Source organism: Oncorhynchus clarkii, chromosome 12 (genome assembly GCF_045791955.1).
Source record: "Oncorhynchus clarkii lewisi isolate Uvic-CL-2024 chromosome 12, UVic_Ocla_1.0, whole genome shotgun sequence".
NCBI classification, from domain to species: domain Eukaryota; kingdom Metazoa; phylum Chordata; class Actinopteri; order Salmoniformes; family Salmonidae; genus Oncorhynchus; species Oncorhynchus clarkii.
The window spans coordinates 100,491,279-100,513,771 of NC_092158.1; the positions used below are offsets into that span (position 1 = coordinate 100,491,279).

The 22,493-nt window shown below is 41.3% G+C and overlaps 1 protein-coding gene across 1 annotated transcript; it reads left to right on the top strand.

Moving 5' to 3' along the window:
- The first annotated feature begins 56 nt into the window (after window positions 1–56).
- Window positions 57–18,682, top strand: LOC139421749 (NLR family CARD domain-containing protein 3-like). The gene is made up of 12 exons (XM_071172867.1): window positions 57–256; window positions 3,260–3,327; window positions 4,616–4,726; window positions 7,287–7,403; window positions 7,757–7,841; window positions 7,972–8,200; window positions 8,575–10,372; window positions 10,659–10,832; window positions 12,371–12,544; window positions 17,193–17,366; window positions 17,564–17,610; window positions 18,098–18,682. Exons 3-12 carry the CDS (start codon window positions 4,632–4,634, stop codon window positions 18,622–18,624), a joined length of 3,420 nt encoding a protein of 1,139 aa, XP_071028968.1. The 5' UTR covers window positions 57–256; window positions 3,260–3,327; window positions 4,616–4,631; the 3' UTR covers window positions 18,625–18,682.
- The last annotated feature ends 3,811 nt before the right edge of the window (window positions 18,683–22,493 follow it).

Consider the following 22,493-nt stretch of genomic DNA (forward strand, 5'->3'; position numbering starts at 1 on the left):
GATATGATGGAGAGAGACACCAGACAAGACACAGAGACAGCAACAGACGACACAGAGAAAGTGATGGAGAGAGACAGAAGAATAGATTTCCAGACAGTTGTAGATTGTATGCCAAGGCACATTGTAAGAGCTATAAAGAGAGAGGGAGTGGGAGAGAGAACAGGCAGAACCTGATATGTAAATGAGCAGAGCAAATGAAAGTAACTTTAGACGACCTGATGATCATCCAGACTGTGTTTCTATTGAGAGATAAAAGGTAAGACGACAATTGTTATGTGTATTAATATAGTTGATATTGTTGTGTGTATTCATATAGTTGATGATATTGTTGTGTGTATTCATATAGTTGATGATATTGTTGTGTGTATTCATATAGTTGATAATATTGTCATATAGTTGATGATATTGTTATGTGTATTCATATAGTTGATGATATTGTTGTGTGTATTCATATAGTTGATGATATTGTTATGTGTATTCATATAGTTGATGATATTGTTATGTGTATTCATATAGTTGATGATATTGTTGTGTGTATTCATATAGTTGATGATATTGTTATATAGTTGATGATATTGTTATGTGTATTCATATAGTTGATGATATTGTTATGTGTATTCATATAGTTGATGATATTGTTGTGTGTATTCATATAGTTGATGATATTGTTATGTGTATTCATATAGTTGATGATATTTTTGGTGGACAGTGTTATAATAGGCCTTAAATGTTTGATATAAATTAGATGCGTGGGGTGAATTTGTTCTGTGCCCATCTGTGTGCCCCAGGGTGATCACTCCTACACTATCTAGAATCTAAAAGGGTTCTTTGGCTGTCCCCATTGTAGAACCCTTTTTGGTACTAGGTAGAACCCTTTTGGGTTCCATGAAGAACCCTTTCCACAGAGGGTTCTACATGGAAGCCAGACGGGTTCTACCTGGAACCCAAAAGCATTCTCCTATGGGGACAGCCAGATGACCTGTTTGGAACCCTTTAGTCTAAGATTGTACTGTATCATAGGTCTATAGACCAGGGTGATCTCCTACTGTATCATAGGTCTATATAGACCAGGGTGATCTCCTACTGTATCATAGGTCTATAGACCAGGATGATCTCCTACTGTATCATAGGTCTATAGACCAGGGTGATCTCCTACTGTATCATAGGTCTATAGACTTGTCTTCTCAAAACAGGCTTAAAACACAACAAGCAACAAACAAACATTTTCTCTTTCTAATCTACTGTTAACACTTTTTACTCAGGGAGGTATTTTGTGTGAAAGACTAACAACAACTTACACTTCCTCAAAACAGGTTGTGTGTATTCATTAGTGCCCACCGTAACAAAACAACAGAAACCGTTTAGGTCACATTGTACAGCGTTTAGAGAACTGTTTATGTTTTATGCAACATTTTAATACTGTTGGCTGTGGAGTAAACTAATGAACACAACCCAGGTTGTAGCCTATGACTCGGCATGTTGATACCTGCCTGATGCTGAAACCTGATTGTAGCCTGAGGGGTAAACTTTGATACAGGCTTGATATACTGGTTTTCTAAAAATAGCCAAGGCTGCCCGTAGGGTGTTGACCTCCCTGCCTACTGTTTTCAACTATATTAACAGCACAGGCTGCCCGTAGGGTGTTGACCTCCCTGCCAGCTGTTTTCAACTATATTAACAGCACAGGCTGCCCGTAGGGTGTTGACCTCCCTGCCTGCTGTTTTCAACTATATTAACAGCACAGGCTACCTGTAGGGTGTTGACCTCCCTGCCCGCTGTTTTCAACTATATTAACAGCACAGGCTGTCTGTAGGGTGTTGACCTCCCTGCCCGCTGTTTTCAACTATATTAACAGCACAGGCTGCCTGTAGGGTGTTGACCTCCCTGCCCGCTGTTTTCAACTATATTAACAGCACAGGCTGCCTGTAGGGTGTTGACCTCCCTGCCCGCTGTTTTCAACTATATTAACAGCACAGGCTGTCTGTAGGGTGTTGACCTCCCTGCCTGCTGTTTTCAACTATATTAACAGCACAGGCTGCCTGTAGGGTGTTGACCTCCCTGCCTGCTGTTTTCAACTATATTAACAGCACAGGCTGCCTGTAGGGTGTTGACCTCCCTGACTGCTGTTTTCAACTATATTAACAGCACAGGCTGCCTGTAGGGTGTTGACCTCCCTGACTGCTGTTTTCAACTATATTAACAGAACAGGCTGCCTGTAGGGTGTTGACCTCCCTGCCTGCTGTTTTCAACTATATTAACAGCACAGGCTGCCTGTAGGGTGTTGACCTCCCTGCCTGCTGTTTTCAACTATATTAACAGCACAGGCTGCCTGTAGGGTGTTGACCTCCCTGCCTGCTGTTTTCAACTATATTAACAGCACAGGCTGCCCGTAGGGTGTTGACCTCCCTGACTGCTGTTTTCAACTATATTAACAGAACAGGCTGCCTGTAGGGTGTTGACCTCCCTGCCTGCTGTTTTCAACTATATTAACAGCACAGGCTGCCCGACATTCGTTGAACAAAGAGACACAATAATACGAGTGAAAGGATTTTAGGATAATATCAGTAAGTGTTGATTTAGAGTTGTCTTCTGGGTTCAGCCTTCTAGTTGCCTTTATCAACAGGTTGAAATGTAATAAATGACATCACAATGACATGTCCTCAGAGTTGGAAAGATCCTACATCTGTACACATTATTTAACATGGTGACATGGTGCTGCTAGTGAAAGAAAACATTAAGAGACAGAATACAGGCGGTGGAGTTTGCACAAAGTTTACGTACAACAATATATTGAACTAGGTAGACTGAGCATAGAGCTAAAGGCTATAACCACGGGGAAGAAACTGTTCAGGGTCTATAACATCCAATCACAGAGGCTTACAGCAGCTGACAGTTGCAACTTCATTGCTAATAACTCAAACTTCCTTTTTCAGATAAAGACCTCATCTCTGTACAGATGTAGGATCTGAATTTGATCACCCTGTTGCAGGAAAACTAAAACTTGCAGTGTATTTGATGTTTTAAAAGGCTTCTGAAGTTTGTCATTTCCACTTTCCACTTTAAAATGTTAATTATAATCCACATAATTTTTCTGCTGTATTAAACTGTCTCAAATTAAGATCCTACATCTGTAGCAAAACAGGATATATATATCTCTACCTCTTCCATGTGTATGACTCTATCAGGATATATATATATCTCTACCTCTTTCATGTGTTCTCCTTTGACCAATTGACATCTTTTATTTACTGTTGTTTAGGCTGGTTGAATGAGTTGTCTATGAAAGCTACTTCATCTGTAAGAAAACAGGCGGCTGCACCAGTGACTGTAAGTTATGTGATTTCCTCATGTGAAATTAAAAGTATGTTTGTAGCCTACGCAGTTACAAAATGGCTGTTGAAACTGTGGCACATATTTCTCAGTACATTAGAAGTCAGATAAATGTGTTGAGACGTTGGAAAGATGGGGAAAACTCTCGTTGGTCTTGGCTTCCTACATACGATTAAAAGGTTAGTCGATGTCAGACATTAAATAGTCAGAGTAGGTTGGAGCTATGATCACTTATCATGCTGACAAACCTGATGGTCTCTGTGAACTGATCTGAACAGGTTTAGGCTGGTCATCTATGATATGTAGGTTATATACAGTACATTCTCTTTCCTGCTACTGGAATGACTATAACATTATGTGAACTGACCTGAACAGGTTTAGGCTGGTCATCTATGATATGTAGGTTATATACAGTACATTCTCTGTCCTGCTACTGGTAGGACTATAACATTATGTGAACTGATCTGAACATGTTTAGGCTGGTCATCTATGATATGTAGGTTATATACAGTACATTCTCTGTCCTGCTACTGGTAGGACTATAACATTATGTGAACTGATCTGAACAGGTTTAGACTGGTCATCTATGATATGTAGGTTATATACATATTACATAATATAACATCTACATATCACTACCAACCCACTACTACATTATAACCTAGTCTACTTTACATAATATAACATATCACTACCAACCCACTACTATACATTATAACCTAGCCTACTTTACATAATATAAAATCTCTTACTTGATGCAAAAAACATTTCTGAATGGATCAATGATTTCCCCTCAGATCAATCATGTCCATTTTAGCCCTTCTGTCTATATTCTCAGATACATTTAGAAAATAACAGATTGAAAGACAATAAATAGCCCACCTTTAAATAATAAAATAAGAATTTGTTCTTAACTGACTTAAATAAAAAAGGTGAATAAAATAATTGTGAGACATGGCCTTGTGCTGCTGTAATGTCTAGAACTACCTTAAAAGTTACTTATTATTATTATTATTGACAGTTACCATGGAGAAGAGATGTCACATCTACATATTCATGTGATTGTATTAAATAACCTGACTGTTTCGATATGTCTGTTAGTAAATGTTTTATAAGAGATTATTAATAAATTATAACAATTGATATTCAAGAATTACTGTGTTAACCACAACCAACATGTTGGATCTCTGTTTAGTTGTCACTGTGTTAACCACAACCAACATGTTGGATCTCTGTTTAGTTGTCACTGTGTTAACCACAACCAACATGTTGGATCTCTGTTTAGGGGTCAGTTCTCTAAAATGAGTCTCTCTGGGGAGAGAGATGAGGGGGACCCTGCCTCAAAAATGAGACTCTCTGGGGAGAGAGAGGGAGGACCTGACACCAAAGCTAAGAGGTGAGATGACAGTTGTGTTTAGGAATTATTTTGAGTTTCTTTCAAAAAATGCTATTTCCAAAAATGTTCACATTAGTTTTTTTAATCAGAAATGGTTGCTTATGGCTACCTCCAAAGGGAGAACTTGAAATAACACGATGTAGAGAATTAAATAATCAAAAGAAAAACGTGTTTATTTTACACTCTCAGAAAATAAGGTTCCTTCTAGACTCTCAGAAAATAAGGTTCCTTCTAGAACCAAAAAGGCTTCTATCACTTCATTAATATATGGAACCACTAAAACATTATATATATATTTGGGTTCAGTGAAGAAGAACCTCTAGAGTTCTGATCAACAAAAGGTTGTTGTGTGTTGAGCATGTGTTGAGGATGTGAACCCAGCAGTCCTCCAGTGGTCAGATCAAGTCCGCCTGTATTTTCCAGCACCCGGTCTGGGATTCGAACCAGCCACCTTTCAACCACAAGTCCAATTCCTGCCACAGCTCCAACTCCTTGGCCTTTGGGCAAAAACCTGAGTTAATCTTCAGAAATAAGCATGAGTTAATCTGCCAAAATTAAGACAAAATGGTATCACTTACCAAAAGCACAAGACATACTGTTGCATGTAGGTCTATATTATTAATGGATTGATCATATAGAAATATACAAACATTATTATAAAGTACTACAAAGCAATTACATGTGGCTCAGGAACCACTGACTCTGCATTATTTTATAGTAATATCAAGACACCTGCTGTTAACTCTTAACTACTTAGGACACCTGCTGTTAACTCTTAACTACTTAGGATACCTGCTGTTAACTCTTAAATACTTAGGACAGTTCACCAGGTGTCCTAAATATCTGCTGACTAGGTGGGACTAGAGACTTCATGCATAGCTTTAATTTATACCCATAAGTGTAAATTGTCTTTATTCTCAGCACTTATACAACCAATTTTCTACTCTGAGACGCTTTGTGGATGTGGTCCCTGATCTCAACATATTGTTATAAAAAAAACAGAATGTTTGTTTTACATAATAATAAAAAATGAATATTACTAATGTAACCCACTGTAAAGACTGGGTTTAGTTGATTGTGTTTCACTGATCATGTCTGTGTTCTGGAACTGTCCGCGTCCCCGTACAGAACAGTCCGCGTCTCCGTACAGAACTGTCCGCGTCCCCGTACAGAACAGTCCGCGTCCCCGTACAGAACAGTCCGCGTCCCCGTACAGAACAGTCCGCGTCCCCGTACAGAACTGTCCTCGTCCCCGTACATAACTGTCCGATCCTTTTCACTCTCTATTCTTTTTTTATTTTGTGGTTCACTGGATTCATCATCATCGAGACGAAAGACAGACGAACGACCTGCTAGCCAGTCGGTACAGTAAGCTAGCTAGCCACTCTACCAGCAGCATCCTAGTTATCCTAGCTAGTCTGTACAGCTCGGTAAGCTAGCTAGCTACTCTACCAGCAGCATCCTAGTTATCATAGCTAGTCGGTACAGCTCGGTAATCTAGCTAGCTACTCTACCAGCAGCATCCTAGTTATCCTAGCTAGTCGGTACAGCTCGGTAATCTAGCTAGCTACTCTACCAGCAGCATCCTAGTTATCCTAGCTAGTCGGTACAGCTCGGTAATCTAGCTAGCTACTCTACCAGCAGCATCCTAGTTACCATAGCTACCACTACATCATCACCGGCTGTCTGCATTTCTTGTGGACCGATGGAGCTCCCCGGTTGTTTCTTCCACCTGTTAAATCCCGGTGAGGCTTCTCCCTCTCTCGTTGACGATGCTGGCTACCTCTGTCCGGTTCTCCTCTCTTCACTAGATGGACGGTAACTTTAGTGTTTAAACCCTCTGTGTCCAAGGACCAAACTTTTGAATATTATTTTATTGTATATTATTACGTAGGTATTGAACACCGGGTAAATAATCACTAGTCAGAACCTCAACCTCAGTATACATTCATTATAAAAATCATCTTAATATCTGATATTGTGAGTAAACAACCTCGAGAGTGCGTCTTCCAGCCCTCCAATAAATGACATAATTCAACCCTCTCGGTTAGTAAATTTACCTCAACATGCCCCCGGAGAAGGCAGAGTAATGACACCAGCCTTTTAGCGGGGCTGACAGACTGACTACAACGCTCGCGTCGCAAATTGAATTTCGTTATTAAAAATGACACACTGCTCGCGCGCCAACGAGCGTCTAGAAGTCAGTTCTATTTGTGACGCAGTTCGCGCTGCATCTTTTCATTGGTTTATAGACGCAGGTACCCACGTGGCATCTCCTCATTGGTTTATAGAAGCAGGTACCCACGTGGCATCTCCTCATTGGTTTATAGAAGCAGGTACCCACGTGGCATCTCCTCATTGGTTTATAGAAGCAGGTACCCACGTGCCATCTCCTCATTTAGCAAAAAAACATAACATAAACATAACTTCTTTAAACAATAAGAGCTAATTTACGAACATTTCTAAAAATGGATATATGGCTTTTTTTTCTTTTCTCATGTTTCCCCATCTGAGCTCAGAGTAGATGAGAGATGTAATGTTTGTCTCTGTTGTGTTGAAGACCAATCAAGCAGGAGAGACCAGCCTCCCCTGTTCCCAGCTGTGTGTCCATGAAGAGTGACTGGTCTATGAGTCAACCTATACACTTTAGAGAGGGAGACTTTTCTACTGAACAAAGGTAAGAAGAACTCATGGGTCCTGGTCAGTGAGTTTAACAACACTGTCTCTAGTCATTTCTCCTCTCCCATTTTCTCCCATTTTCCCATTTATTGTTGTTGTTTTCATAATCCATAGGCTAATCATTTTGTAAATTTTCATAGTCCTAAAACAATATTAAACAAACACAACATTCCCTCCGTGTGTGTGTGTGTGTGTGTGTGTGTGTGTGTGTGTGTGTGTGTGTGTGTGTGTGTGTGTGTGTGTGTGTGTGTGTGTGTGTGTGTGTGTGTGTGTGTGTGTGTGTGTGTGTGTGTGTGTGTGTGTGTGTGTACTCCCTGGATGAGGAGATGTAATCTCATGTTTTGTCCACAGAAACCAACAGGAGAGATCAGAGTCAGAGATTCTCAGTGGTCAGTCTTCCCAGAGTCATCAAACAGACCTGGCCTCCATATTCAGTGTATGTGGTCCTGTTATGTACATTTGTTTTTGTTTACCTCAAGTAAAGTTGATCTGTCAATCATCCATTAATGTGTTAATGAGAAAAGCATTTCTTCTCTTGCTTAACTTATTTACTTAATTTATTTCAGTTGCTTGAAGAGAAAATTATGACATTTGTGAAGAACGAGCTGAAGATGTTCAAGAGCATTCTTAGTCCAGAACTCCCAGAAGGCTTTGAGAGTCAGAAGCAGGATAAGGAAGTGGTGGACCCTGAAGATGAGAAGCAGGAGAGCAGTGCCAGAGAGGGGGCTCTGAAGATCACACTGCACATCCTGAGGAAAATGAACCAGAAGGAGCTTGCTGACACACTGGAGAAATGTAAGATCTGTCTGCCTCATGTTGAATGATGTTTTATAATATTTAAAAGCTGTAGCCAAAGTACAGCTAAAGTAGCTGTGTAACTTAATGATATTGTAGCAGCCTTAACACAACACCTAGTGACCTCATCAAGTAGCAGCAGGGATGTGTTGTGGTGATTAATTTAGAGAAAGAGAGAACATTAATAATACCATCAATAATACCAATAATAATATAATCAGTCACACCAGTCTGTAACGCATAATAAAAACTTTTACAGATTTATACAGTCAGTTACGAGAACAAATTATTATAATTTACAACTTTATAACAGTCCTTCAATACTGTAGGCATTAAAACAGACGTAATATTAATATCCTCTGTGTTATTTCTAGATTCAGATGAGATTGCTGTGATTTGCCAACGTGAACTCAAATCTAATCTAAAGAAGAAGTTTCAATGTGTATTTGAGGGGATCGCTAAACAAGGAAACCCAACACTTCTCAATAAGATCTACACAGAGCTCTACATCACAGAGGGTGGAACAGGAGAGGTCAATAATGAACATGAGCTGAGACAGATTGAGACAACAACCTGGAAACAAGCAAGACCAGAGACTGCAATCAAATGTAACGACATCTTCAAACCCTTAACTGGACAAGACAAACTTATCAGAACTGTGCTGACAAAGGGAGTCGCTGGCATTGGAAAAACAGTCTCTGTGCAGAAGTTCATTCTGGACTGGGCTGAAGGAAAAGCAAATCAGGATGTCCAATTTGTATTTTCATTCCCTTTTCGGGAGCTGAATTTGATGAAAGCGGACAAACACACTTTCATTGAACTTCTCAATCACTTCTCAGTGGAAACAAAACAATCAAGAATCTCCATCTACAACAAGTACAAAGTTCTGTTCATCTTTGATGGTCTGGATGAGTGCCGACTGCCCCTAGACTTCCAGAAGAACAAGATCTGTTGGGACGTCACAGAGTCAACCTCAGTGGATGTTCTGCTGACAAATCTCATCAAGGGAAATCTGCTTCCCTCTGCTCTCCTCTGGATAACTACCCGACCAGCAGCAGCCAATAAAATCCCTTCAGGGTGTGTTGACCAGGTGACCGAGGTACGAGGGTTCAGTGACCCACAGAAGGAGGAGTACTTCAGGAAGAGATTCAGTGATGAGGACCTGGCCAGCAGAATCATCTCACACATAAAGACATCAAGGAGCCTCCACATCATGTGCCACATTCCAGTCTTCTGTTGGATTTCTGCAACAGTCCTTGAACACATGCTGAAACATAAGAGAGAAGAGATGCCCAAGACTCTGACTGAGATGTACACACACCTTGTGGAGTTTCATACCAAACAGAAGAATGAAAAGTATCTTGGGAAAGAAGAGACAGGTCCACACTGGAATAAAGAGAGCATTCTGTCACTGGGAAAACTGGCTTTTCAACAGCTTGTGAATGGCAATCTGATTTTCTATGAAGAAGACCTGAAAGAGGCTGGCATTGATGTCAATGAAGCCTCAGTGTACTCAGGATTGTGCACACAGCTCTTTAAACAGGAATGTGTGCTGTACCAGGACAAGGTGTACTGCTTCGTACATCTGAGCATTCAGGAGTTTCTGGCTGCTGTATATGTGTTCCTCTCATTCATCAACAACAATGAGAATCTAATGGACGAACCTCAATCAAAGTCCAGTATCTTTTCTTCGCTGTTCAGAGAGAAGCCTAAAGTTACTTTCTACAGGAGTGCTGTGGATAAAGCCTTACAAAGTGAGACGGGAAACCTGGACCTTTTCCTCCACTTCCTTCTGGGCCTCTCACTGGAGTCCAATCAGAAGCACTTACGAGGTCTACTGACAAAGACAAGAAGCAGCTCACAGAGCCATGAAGAAACAGTCAAGTACATCAAGGAGAAGATTGGGGAGGATCTCTCTCCAGAGAGGAGCATCAATCTGTTCCACTGTCTGAATGAACTGAATGACCATTCTCTAGTGGAGGAGATCCAAAGATACCTGAGCTCAGGAAGTCTCTCAAAACCCAACCTGTCACCTGCACAGTGGTCAGCTCTGGTCTTTGTGTTGCTGACTTCAGAAAAGGAGCTGGATGTGTTTGACCTGAAGAAATACTCCAGATCAGAGGAAGGTCTTCTGAGGCTGCTGCCAGTGGTCAAAGCCTCCAGAGCTGCTCTGTGAGTAAATAAAATGACATTTAAGAACTAATCATCAGGAAGCAATATTCAGTTTAGAGAAAAATATTTATTATAATATGTACATAATATTATTTTGAAAAACATACTGAATAAATTCATTGATTTTCACATTAGTATAACAATATGACCATACAATTCTAGGAGATGGAAGATGAATCTATATGTTGTTTGAGAGAATAAACCAAATGCATCTGCCATTGTCCTTCTACACTACTGGTGTTAAATTGACAGTGTGTTTGTGAAGTCATGATGATCTCTTTGTCAGGCTGTCAGGCTGTGGAGTCACAGAGAAAGGCTGTGCTTCTCTGGTCTCAGCTCTGGAGTCAAACCCCTCACACCTGAGAGAGCTGGATCTGAGTAACAATGACCTGAAGGATTCAGGAGTGAAGCTGCTCTCTGCTGTACTGGGGAATCCCCACTGTAAACTGGAGACTCTGAGGTCAGTATTCCTGTATTTGGTCAACAAGTGATAACCGTTCACCAGATCCACATGTGTTTACCAGACACACATAGTCCACACCATATGTGTTTGGACAGTGAAGCTTACAGTTTTAAATGTGGTGCTCCAGCATTTTGGATTTGAGGTAGAATGTTTCATATTAGGAGACAGTACAGAATGTCACCTTTTAATTAAAGGTATTTTCATACATATATATTTTGCAGTTTATAAATGAAAACAATTTATGTATCTTGTTCTCCCATTTGAAAAAGTCATATTTTGGATAAATTATTTTAGTCATAAGTTTAGTATTTGGTCCCATATTCCTTGCCTGCAGTGATTACATCAAGCTTGTGATTCTACTAACTTGTTGAATTAATTTGCAGTTTGTCTTGGTTGTGTTTTGGATGTTTTTCCCAATAGAAACTGAATGGTGAATAATGTCCTGTCATTTTGGAGTCACTTCACTTGTATTGTCAGTAAGAATAGAAGATGTTTCTGAACACTTCTACATTCATGTGGATGCTACTATGATGATGAATAATCATGAATTAATCGAGAAAGTGACAGAGGCACAAATATCACACCCCCTCTGTTGGTAATGACTCTGTTATTGGTAATGGTGAGAGGTTAGTATGTTTTGTTGTAGTCTCTGTTATTGGTAATGGTGAGAGGTTAGTATGTTTTGTTGTAGCCTCTGTTATTGGTAATGGTGAGAGGTTAGCATGTTTTGTTGTATCATCTGTTATTGGTAATGGTGAGAGGTTAGCATGTTTTGTTGTAGCCTCTGTTATTGGTAATGGTGAGAGGTTAGCATGTTTTGTTGTAGCCTATGTTATTGGTAATGGTGAGAGGTTAGCATGTTTTGTTGTAGTCTCTGTTATTGGTAATGGTGAGAGGTTAGCATGTTTTGTTGTAGCCTCTGTTATTGGTAATGGTGAGAGGATAGTATGTTTTGTTGTAGCCTCTGTTATTGGTAATGGTGAGAGGTTAGCATGTTTTGTTGTAGCCTCTGTTATTTGTAATGGTGAGAGGTTAGCATGTTTTGTTGTAGCCTCTGTTATTGGTAATGGTGAGAGGATAGTATGTTTTGTTGTAGCCTCTGTTATTGGTAATGGTGAGAGGTTAGCATTTTTGTTGTAGCCTCTGTTATTGGTAATGGTGAGAGGTTAGCATTTTTGTTGTAGCCTCTGTAACATTCTAACTCATTATTATCATGATGCATTCAAGATCTTTTTTAATCATGGCATCCTCAGGATTAATTTTGTCGTGTTTAGAGACATGTTGTCTACTCACTTATAAATAACATTTCTCCAGTCATCATCCACTATTCAGTAATAATTGACAAAACAATAATAACCCAATATACATCCAAAACAAACTATGAAACATTTGATTTCAAAACCATTAATTGATGAATAGAAATGGCAGGTTTCAGGACACTGATATATCTGAATATGTTGAAAATAAAAAAACTGCCACTATTTTCAACACCAAAGAATAGCAGTGTTATATTAATATGATTTGACTCTTTGCAGGCTGTCAGGCTGTCTAGTCACAAAGGAAGGCTGTGCTTCTCTGGTCTCAGCTCTGGAGTCAAACCCCTCACACCTGAGAGAGCTGGATCTGAGTAACAATGACCTGAAGGATTCAGGAGTGAAGCTGCTCTCTGCTGTACTGGGGAATCCCCACTGTAAACTGGAGACTCTGAGGTCAGTATTCCTGTAGCTGGTCAACAAGTATTGGTATTTGGATTTGGATTTATTATGGATCCCCGTTAGCTGTGTGTGTGTGTGTGTGTGTGTGTGTGTGTGTGTGTGTGTGTGTGTGTGTGTGTGTGTGTGTGTGTGTGTGTGTGTGTGTGTGTGTGCCAATGTTTGTGTTGCTTCACAGTCCCCGCTGTTCCGTAAGGTGTTTTAATTTGTTTTTTAAATCTAATTTTACCTCGTCAGTTATTTGATGTGGAATAGAGTTCCATGTAGTCATGGCTCTATGTAGTTCTGTGGAATAGAGTTCCATGTAGTCATGTAGTCTCCACTATCAGCCAGGAGAGATTGACTGGCATATTATTAACATTAGCTCTCTGTGTACATCCAAGGGCCAGCCGTGCTGCCCTGTTCTGAACCAGCCGTGCTGCCCTGTTCTGAACCAGCCGTGCTGCCCTGTTCTGAACCAGCCGTGTTGCCCTTTTCTGAGACAATTGCAATTTTCCTAAGTCCTTTTTTGTTGCACCTGACCACAAGACTAAACAGTTCAGGACAAAACTTGGGCCTGTAGGACCTGCCTTGTTGATAGTGTTGTTAAGAAGGTAGAAACTAGGGCCTGTAGGATCTGCCTCGTTGATAGTGTTGTTAAGAAGGTAGAAACTAGGGCCTGTAGGACCTTTCTTGTTGATAGTGCTGTTAAGAAGGTAGAAACTAGAGCCTGTAGGACCTGCCTTGTAGATAATGCTGTTAAGAAGGTAGAAACTAGGGCCTGTAGGACCTGCCTTGTTGATAGGGCTGTCTAGAAGGTAGAAACTAGCGCCTGTAGGACCTGCCTTGTTGATAGTGTTGTTAAGAAGGTAGAAACTAGGGCCTATAGGATCTGCCTCGTTGATAGTGTTGTTAAGAAGGTAGAAACTAGGGCCTGTAGGATCTGCCTCGTTGATAGTTTTGTTAAGAAGGTAGAAACTAGGGCCTGTAGAATCTGCCTTGTTGATAGTGTTGTTAAGAAGGTAGAATCTAGGGCCTGTAGGACCTGCCTTGTTGATTGTGTTGTTAAGAAGGTAGAAACTAGGGCCTTTCTTGTTGATAGTGCTGTTAAGAAGGTAGAAACTAGGGCCTGTAGGACCTGCCTCGTTGATAGTGTGGTTAAGAAGGTAGAAACTAGGGCCTGTAGGACCTGCCTTGTTGATAGTGTTGTTAAGAAGGTAGAAACTAGGGCCTGTAGGACCTGCCTTGTTGATAGTGTTGTTAAGAAGGTAGAAACTAGGGCCTGTAGGACCTGCCTCGTTGATAGTGTTGTTAAGAAGGTAGAAACTAGGGCCTGTAGGACCTGCCTTGTTGATAGTGTTGTTAAGAAGGTAGAAACTAGGGCCTGTAGGACCTGCCTTGTTGATAGTGTTGTTAAGAAGGTAGAAACTAGGGCCTGTAGGACCTGCCTTGTTGATAGTGTTGTTAAGAAGGTAGAAACTAGGGCCTGTAGGACCTGCCTTGTTGATAGTGTTGTTAAGAAGGTAGAAACTAGGGCCTGTAGGACCTGCCTTGTTGATAGTCTTGTTAAGAAGATAGAAACTAGAGCCTGTAGGACCTGCCTTGTTGATTGTGTTGTTAAGAAGGTAGAAACTAGGGCCTTTCTTGTTGATAGTGCTGTTAAGAAGGTAGAAACTAGGGCCTGTAGGACCTGCCTCGTTGATAGTGTTGTTAAGAAGGTAGAAACTAGGGCCTGTAGGACCTTTCTTGTTGATAGTGCTGTCTAGAAGGTAGAAACTAGAGCCTGTAGGACCTGCCTTGTTGATAGTGCTGTCTAGAAGGGAGAAACTAGGGCCTTTAGGACCTGCCTTGTTGATAGTTTTGTTAAGAAGGTAGAAACTAGGGCCTGTAGGACCTTTCTTGTTGATAGTGCAGTCTAGAAGGTAGAAACTAGGGCCTGTAGGACCTGCCTTGTTGATAGTGTTGTTAAGAAGGTAGAAACTAGGGCCTGTAGGACCTTTCTTGTTGATAGTGCTGTCTAGAAGGTAGAAACTAGGGCCTGTAGGACCTGCCTTGTTGATAGTGCTGTCTAGAAGGTAGAAACTAGGGCCTGTAGGACCTGCCTTGTTGATAGTGTTGTTAAGAAGGTAGAAACTAGGGCCTGTAGGATCTGCCTCGTTGATAGTGTTGTTAAGAAGGTAGAAACTAGGGCCTGTAGGACCTGCCTTGTTGATAGTGTTGTTAAGAAGGTAGAAACTAGGGCCTGTAGGACCTGCCTTGTTGATAGAGTTGTTAAGAAGGTAGAAACTAGGGCCTGTAGGACCTGCCTTGTTGATTGTGTTGTTAAGAAGGTAGAAACTAGGGCCTGTAGGACCTGCCTTGTAGATAATGTTGTTAAGAAGGCAAAGCATCTCTTTATTATAGACAGACTTCTCCCCATCTTAGCTACTACTGCATCAATATGTTTTGACCATGACAGTTTACAAGTGTTACTCCAAGGAGTTCAGTAATCTCAACTTCCTCAATTTCCTCATTATTTATTAAAAGTTTTAGTTGAGGTTTAGGTTTTAGTGAGTGATTTGTCCCAAATACAATGCTTTCAGATTTAGAAATATTTAGGGCTATCTTATTCCTTGCCACCCACTCTGAAACTATCTGCAGCTCGTTGTTGAGTGTTGCATGTCATTTCAGTCGCTGTAGTAGCTGACGTGTATAGTGTTGAGTCATCCACATACATAGACACTCTGGCCTTACTCAAAGCCAGTGGCATGTCATTAGTAAAAATTGCTCCATCTGGTGCTATTCTCCAGCATTTTGGATTTGAGATAGAATGTTTCATATTAGGTGACAGGACAGAATGTCACCTTTTATTTGAGGTTAAAGGTGAGAGGTTAGCATGTTTTGTTGTACCCTCTGTTATTGGTAATGGTGAGAGGTTAGCATGTTTTGTTGTAGTCTCTGTTATTGGTAATGGTGAGAGGTTAGTATGTTTTGTTGTAGCCTCTGTTATTGGTAATGGTGAGAGGTTAGCATGTTTTGTTGTAACCTCTGTTATTGGTAATGGTGAGAGGTTAGCATGTTTTGTTGTAGTCTCTGTTATTGGTAATGGTGAGAGGTTAGTATGTTTTGTTGTAGCCTCTGTTATTGGTAATGGTGAGAGGTTAGCATGTTTTGTTGTATCCTCTGTTATTGGTTATGGTGAGAGGTTAGCATGTTTTGTTGTAGCCTCTGTTATTGGTAATGGTGAGAGGTTAGCATGTTTTGTTGTAGTCTCTGTTATTGGTAATGGTGAGAGGTTAGCATGTTTTGTTGTAGCCTCTGTTATTGGTAAAGGTGAGAGGTTAACATGTTTTGTTGTAGTCTCTGTTATTGGTAATGGTGAGAGGTTAGCATGTTTTGTTGTAGCCTCTGTTATTGGTAAAGGTGAGAGGTTAGCATGTTTTGTTGTAGTCTCTGTTATTGGTAATGGTGAGAGGTTAGCATGTTTTGTTGTAGCCTCTGTTATTGGTAATGGTGAGAGGTTAGCATGTTTTGTTGTAGTCTCTGTTAATGGTAATGGTGAGAGGTTAGCATGTTTTGTTGGAGTCTCTGTTATTGGTAATGGTGAGAGGTTAGCATGTTTTGTTGTAGTCTCTGTTATTGGTAATGGTGAGAGGTTAGCATGTTTTGTTGTAGCCTCTGTTATTGGAAATGGTGAGAGGTTAGCATGTTTTGTTGTAGCCTCTGTTATTGGTAATGGTGAGAGGTTAGCATGTTTTGTTGTAGCCTCTGTTATTGGTAATGGTGAGAGGTTAGTATGTTTTGTTGTAGCCTCTGTTATTGGTAATGGTGAGAGGTGAGAGGTTAGTATGTTTTGTTGTAGCCTCTGTTATTGGTAATGGTGAGAGGTGAGAGGTTAGTATGTTTTGTTGTAGCCTCTGTTATTGATAATGGTGAGAGGTTAGCATGTTTTGTTGTAGTCTGTTATTGGTGATGTTATTGGTGATGGTGAGAGGTTAGTATGTTTTGTTGTAGCCTCTGTTATTGGTAATGGTGAGAGGTTAGCATGTTTTGTTGTAGCCTCTGTTATTGGTAATGGTGAGAGGTGAGAGGTTAGTATGTTTTGTTGTAGCCTCTGTTATTGATAATGGTGAGAGGTTAGCATGTTTTGTTGTAGTCTGTTATTGGTGATGTTATTGGTGATGGTGAGAGGTTAGTATGTTTTGTTGTAGCCTCTGTTATTGGTAATGGTGAGAGGTTAGCATGTTTTGTTGTAGCCTCTGTTATTATATTATATACTGTCACCTCATATGAAACATTTGACATTTTATCTTCACTGTCTAAATAGATATGGTGTGGACTGTATACTCAATACAATCTAAATCTGATACCTCACTGTCTAAATAGATATGGTGTGGACTGTATACTCAATACAATCTAAATCTGATTCCTCACTGTCTGTCTTCTGACTGATACTGCTTTTTAAACTGGTCTGGTCAGTCTACTATAATATTTGTACTATACATGTTACTCTCTACAAGCAATACTTTGATAATTTGTCATTTTTAATAATGATACACTATTTTATGAATAGATATGGAAGGTTTCAGGACACTGATATATCTGAATATGTTGAAAAAATATACTGCCACTATTTTCACCACCAAAGAATATCAGTGTGATTTTAATATGATTTGACTCTTTGCAGGCTGTCAGGCTGTCTAGTCACAGAGGAAGGCTGTGCTTCTCTGGTCTCAGCTCTGAGGTCAAACCCCTCACACCTTAGAGAGCTGGACCTGAGCTACAATCACCCAGGAGACTCAGGAGTCAGACTGCTCTCTGCTGGACTGGAGGATCCACACTGCAGACTGAAGAAACTCAAGTATGTAGAGGGTTTATGTCAATGTTCATATCAGACATGTTGGACTTATCAGGCTAGTTAAGAAAAACATTCTGACCACCACTTGGACAAAGTTATATGCTGACTGTGTGTGTGTGTGTGTGTGTGTGTGTGTGTGTGTGTGTGTGAGTTCAGGTGTATCCCTCAATGACTGTCTGTTCTTCTGCTTACTGCTACAGTGTGGAACATGGTGGAGAGAACAGAATGAAACCTGGGCTTAGAAAATGTGAGTGTTGACTGATGTGAAGAATATGACTAAGAATAAGTCTTAATTCAAGTTAAGTCAAAGTCAAAGACCACCATCATTACTGACTTGGTCATATTAAATATCAGCTGTAGTTCTACAGAAGCAGAAATCAGGGACACCAAAGTTTACAAAGAGTTGCTTTGACAGTGTGTGTGTGTGTGTGTGTGTGTGTGTGTGTGTGTGTGTGTGTGTGTGTGTGTGTGTGTGTGTGTGTGTGTGTGTGTGTGTGTGTGTGTGTGTGTGTGTGTGTGTGTGTGTGTGTGTGTGTGTGTGTAATTAATGGGAATAAGTGTGTTTTATATTACCATACAGTATAACATATGATCATTCAACAAGTCTCAAGTTACCTTAACTTCTCCTTTTGATACCTAGAAACATCTACATTAAATGAATTAGTGAAAAGTGAGTTAACATTCTAATGTGAATGATGATGATTTCTAATATTGTGTCTGGTTTCATCCATCAGATGTCTGTGATCTGACACTGGACCCAAACACAGTAAACAGACTCCTCTCTCTGTCTGAGGGGAACAGAAAGATGACATGGAGGAGAGAGGAGCAGCCGTATCCTGATCACCCAGAGAGATTTGAGGGCTGTAGACAGGTGCTGTGTAGAGAGGGTCTGACTGGGCGCTGTTACTGGGAGGTAGAGTGGAGTGGGAGAGAGCCTGGTATAGGAGTGACATATAAAGGAATCAACAGGAGAGGAAGGGGTGATGACTGTTGTCTTGGATACAATGACAAGTCCTGGAGTTTGATCTGCTGTGACAACAGTTACTCTGCCTGTCACAATAATAATCTCACTACCATAGTCGTCCCCTCCTCCAGCTCCCACAGAGTAGGAGTGTATCTGGACTGGCCAGCCGGCACTCTGTCCTTCTATAGAGCCTCCTCTGACACACTGACCCACCTGATCACATTCACCTCCACATTCACTGAGCCCCTCTATCCAGGGTTTTATGTTTGTGTTGACTCCTCAGTGTCCCTGATATAATCACCTGACACACACACACAACACAAACACAGTGGAAACACACACACGAACACACACATTCACTGGACACACACACAAAACTGGAAACATACAACACTGGACACAGGAATACACTGTACAAACACACACAAGCACACACTGGGCAGAGACACACACACACACACACACACTGGGCAGAGACACACACACACACACACACTGGGCAGAGACACACACACACACACACACTGGGCAGAGACACACACACACACACACTGGGCAGAGACACACACACACACACTGTGCAGAGACACACACACACACTGGGCAGAGACACACACACACACACACACTGGGCAGAGACACACACACACACACACACACTGGGCAGATACACACACACACACACACACACTGGGCAGAGACACACAGACAGAGACACACACACACACACACTGGGCAGAGACACACACACACACACACACACACACACACACACACTGGGCAGAGACACACACACACACACAAACACACACACACACTGGGCAGAGACACACACACACACACACACTGGGCAGAGACACACACACACACACACACACTGGGCAGAGACACACACACACACTGGACAAACAAAAATACACACACACACACACACACACACACTGAACACACACACTGGACACACACACACACACACACACTGGACACACACACACACACACACACTGGACACACACACACACACACACACACACTGGACACACACACACACACACACACACACACACACTGGACACACACACACACACACACTGGACACACACACACACACACACTGGACACACACACACACACACACACACTGGACACACACACACACTGGACGGACACACACACACTGGACACACACACACACTGGACAAACACACACACTGGACAAACACACACACTGGACAAACACACACACACACACAATTGGACACACACACACACTGGACTCACAAAAACACACACACACACTGAACACACACACGCTAGACACACACACACACACTGGACACACACACACTGAACACACACACACACACTGGACACACACTGCACACACACACACACTGAACACACACTGAACACACACACACACACACACACACTGGACACAGACACACACACGCTAGACACACACACACACACACACTGGACAAACACACACACAAACACAGTGGACACACACTGGACACACACACACACACACACACTGGACTCACAAACACACACACACACGCTAGACACACACACACACACAATTGGACACACACACTGATCACACATATACACACTGAACACACACACACACACACACACACACACACACACACACACAATTGGACACACACACACGCTGGACACACACACGCTAGACACACACTGCACACACACACACACACACTGAACACACACACACACACTGGACACACACACACACACACAGTTGACACACACTGGACACACACACACACACACACACTGGACAAACGCACACACTGGACTCACAAACACACACACACACACACGCTAGACACACACACACACTGAACACACACACACACACTGGACAAACAAACACAGTGAACACACACTGGACACACACACACACTGGACAAACACAATCACACACACACACACTGGACACACACACACACTGGAAACACACACACAGGACATAATTCCTATAATTGTGACCTTGACCTCCACAGGTCTGGGTCTCCTACATCATGAATGTATTTTATGTTGAATAACAAATTGTAATATATATATAATAATAATAATATAATAATAGAATTATATACAATTATATCTGGACATACGCTCCATAGTTGTACAAGTATACAAGGATATATTGTACTTTTCATAATAAAACAGACTTGAAACAAGAAAAGGCTGTTAATTGTGAAAACAGTTTGTTTATTGATTTAACGTTTCCTCTGTCAGGTTGATGTTAACCTGCGACTGGTTGAAACATGAAACAAATATGACATGAAATACAAAACAATTAAATATGTGGAATAGAATTAAACAATTTAGTACAACAGAGTGTTGTGATGCAGGGTCACTATAGCAACAGAGTGTTGTAATGCAGGTTCACTATAGCAACAGAGTGTTGTGATGCAGGGTCACTATAGCAACAGAGTTCTCTCTCCCTCTGCTCTCTCTGTTCTCTGCTCTCTCCCTCTTTCTTCTCGCTCTCTCTGCTCTCTCTGCCCTCTTCTCTCTGCTCTCTCACTCTGCTCTCTCTCTCACTCTCTGATCTCACTCTCTGCTCTCTCAGCCTGCTCTCTGCTCTCTGCTATGCTGCTCTCTCTTTTCTCTGCTCTCTGTCTGTTCTCTGCTCTCTGCTCTGCTGCTCTCTTTTCTCTGCTCTCTCTTTGCTCTCTGCTCTCTCTCTCTCTGCTCTCACCATCTTAACAGTGGTGCAGTTTGGACAATCACCACTTGATGGCAGTGTTAAACCAGAAGTGATGAAAACAACATCACTGCAGAGAGAGAGAGAGAGAGAGTCTAATATACTGATATACAGTAACATTCAGAAAGTATTCAGACCCCTTGACTTTTTACACATTTTGTCACGTCACAGCCTTATTCTAAAATGTATTAAATGTGTTTTTCCCCTCATCAATCTACACACAATAACCCAGAATTACAAAGCAAAAACGGTTCACTTTATGTGTGAACATTTTTATTTTAAAAAAACGTAGATTTCACAGAGGGAGAGGGAGAGTAGAGAGTCAGAACAGAGGGAAAGAGAGAGAGAGGGAGGGTAGAGAGTCAGAACAGAGGGAAAGAGAGAGAGGGGAGGGTAGAGAGTCAGAACAGAGGGAAAGAGAGGGTAGAGAGTCAGAACAGAGGGAAAGAGAGGGAGGGGAGGGAGACAGAACAGAGGGAGAGAGAGGGAGGGGAGAGAGTCAGAACAGATGGAAAGAGAGAGAGGGATGGTAGAAAGTCAGATCAGATGGAAAGAGAGAGAGATAGAGAGAGAGGGAGGGTAGAGAGTCAGAACAGAGGGAAAGAGAGAGAGAGGGAGGGTAGAGAGTCAGAACAGAGGGAAAGAGAGAGAGAGAGAGAGGGAGGTTAGAGAGTCAGAACAGATGGAAAAAGAGAGAGAGGGAGGGTAGAGAGTCAGAACAGATGGAAAGAGAGAGAGAGGGAGGTTAGAGAGTCAGAACAGATGGAAAGAGAGAGAGAGGGAGGGTAGAGAGTCAGAAAATATATAACAGAGAGCAAACCCGTAGCCTCAAGCTCATTACCATAACGCAACGTTAACTATTCATGAAAATCTCAAATGAAATGAAATAAATATATTCACTCACAAGCTTAGCCTTTTGTTAACAACACTGTCATCTCAGATTTTCTAAATATGCTTTTCAACCATAGCTACACAAGCATTTGTGTAAGAGTATTGATAGCCTAGCATAGCATTAAGCCTAGCATTCAGCAGGCAACATTTTCACAACAACAAGAAAAGCATTCAAATAAAATAATTTACCTTTGAAGAACTTCGGATGTTTTCAATGACGAGACTCTCAGTTAGATAGCAAATGTTCATTTTTTCCAAAAATATTATTTGTGTAGGAGAAATCGCTCCGTTTTGTTCATCACGTTTGGCTAAGAAAAAAATCTGAAAATGCAGTCTCTACAACGCCGAACTTTTTACCAAATTAACTCCATAATATCGACAGAAACATGGCAAAGGTTGTTTAGAATCAATCCTCAAGGTGTTTTTCACATATCTATTCGATGATAAATCACTCGTAGCAGTTTGGTTTCTCCTCTGAAGAAAATGGAACGCGCATGGACGTGGAGATTACGCAATAATTGCGACGGAGGAC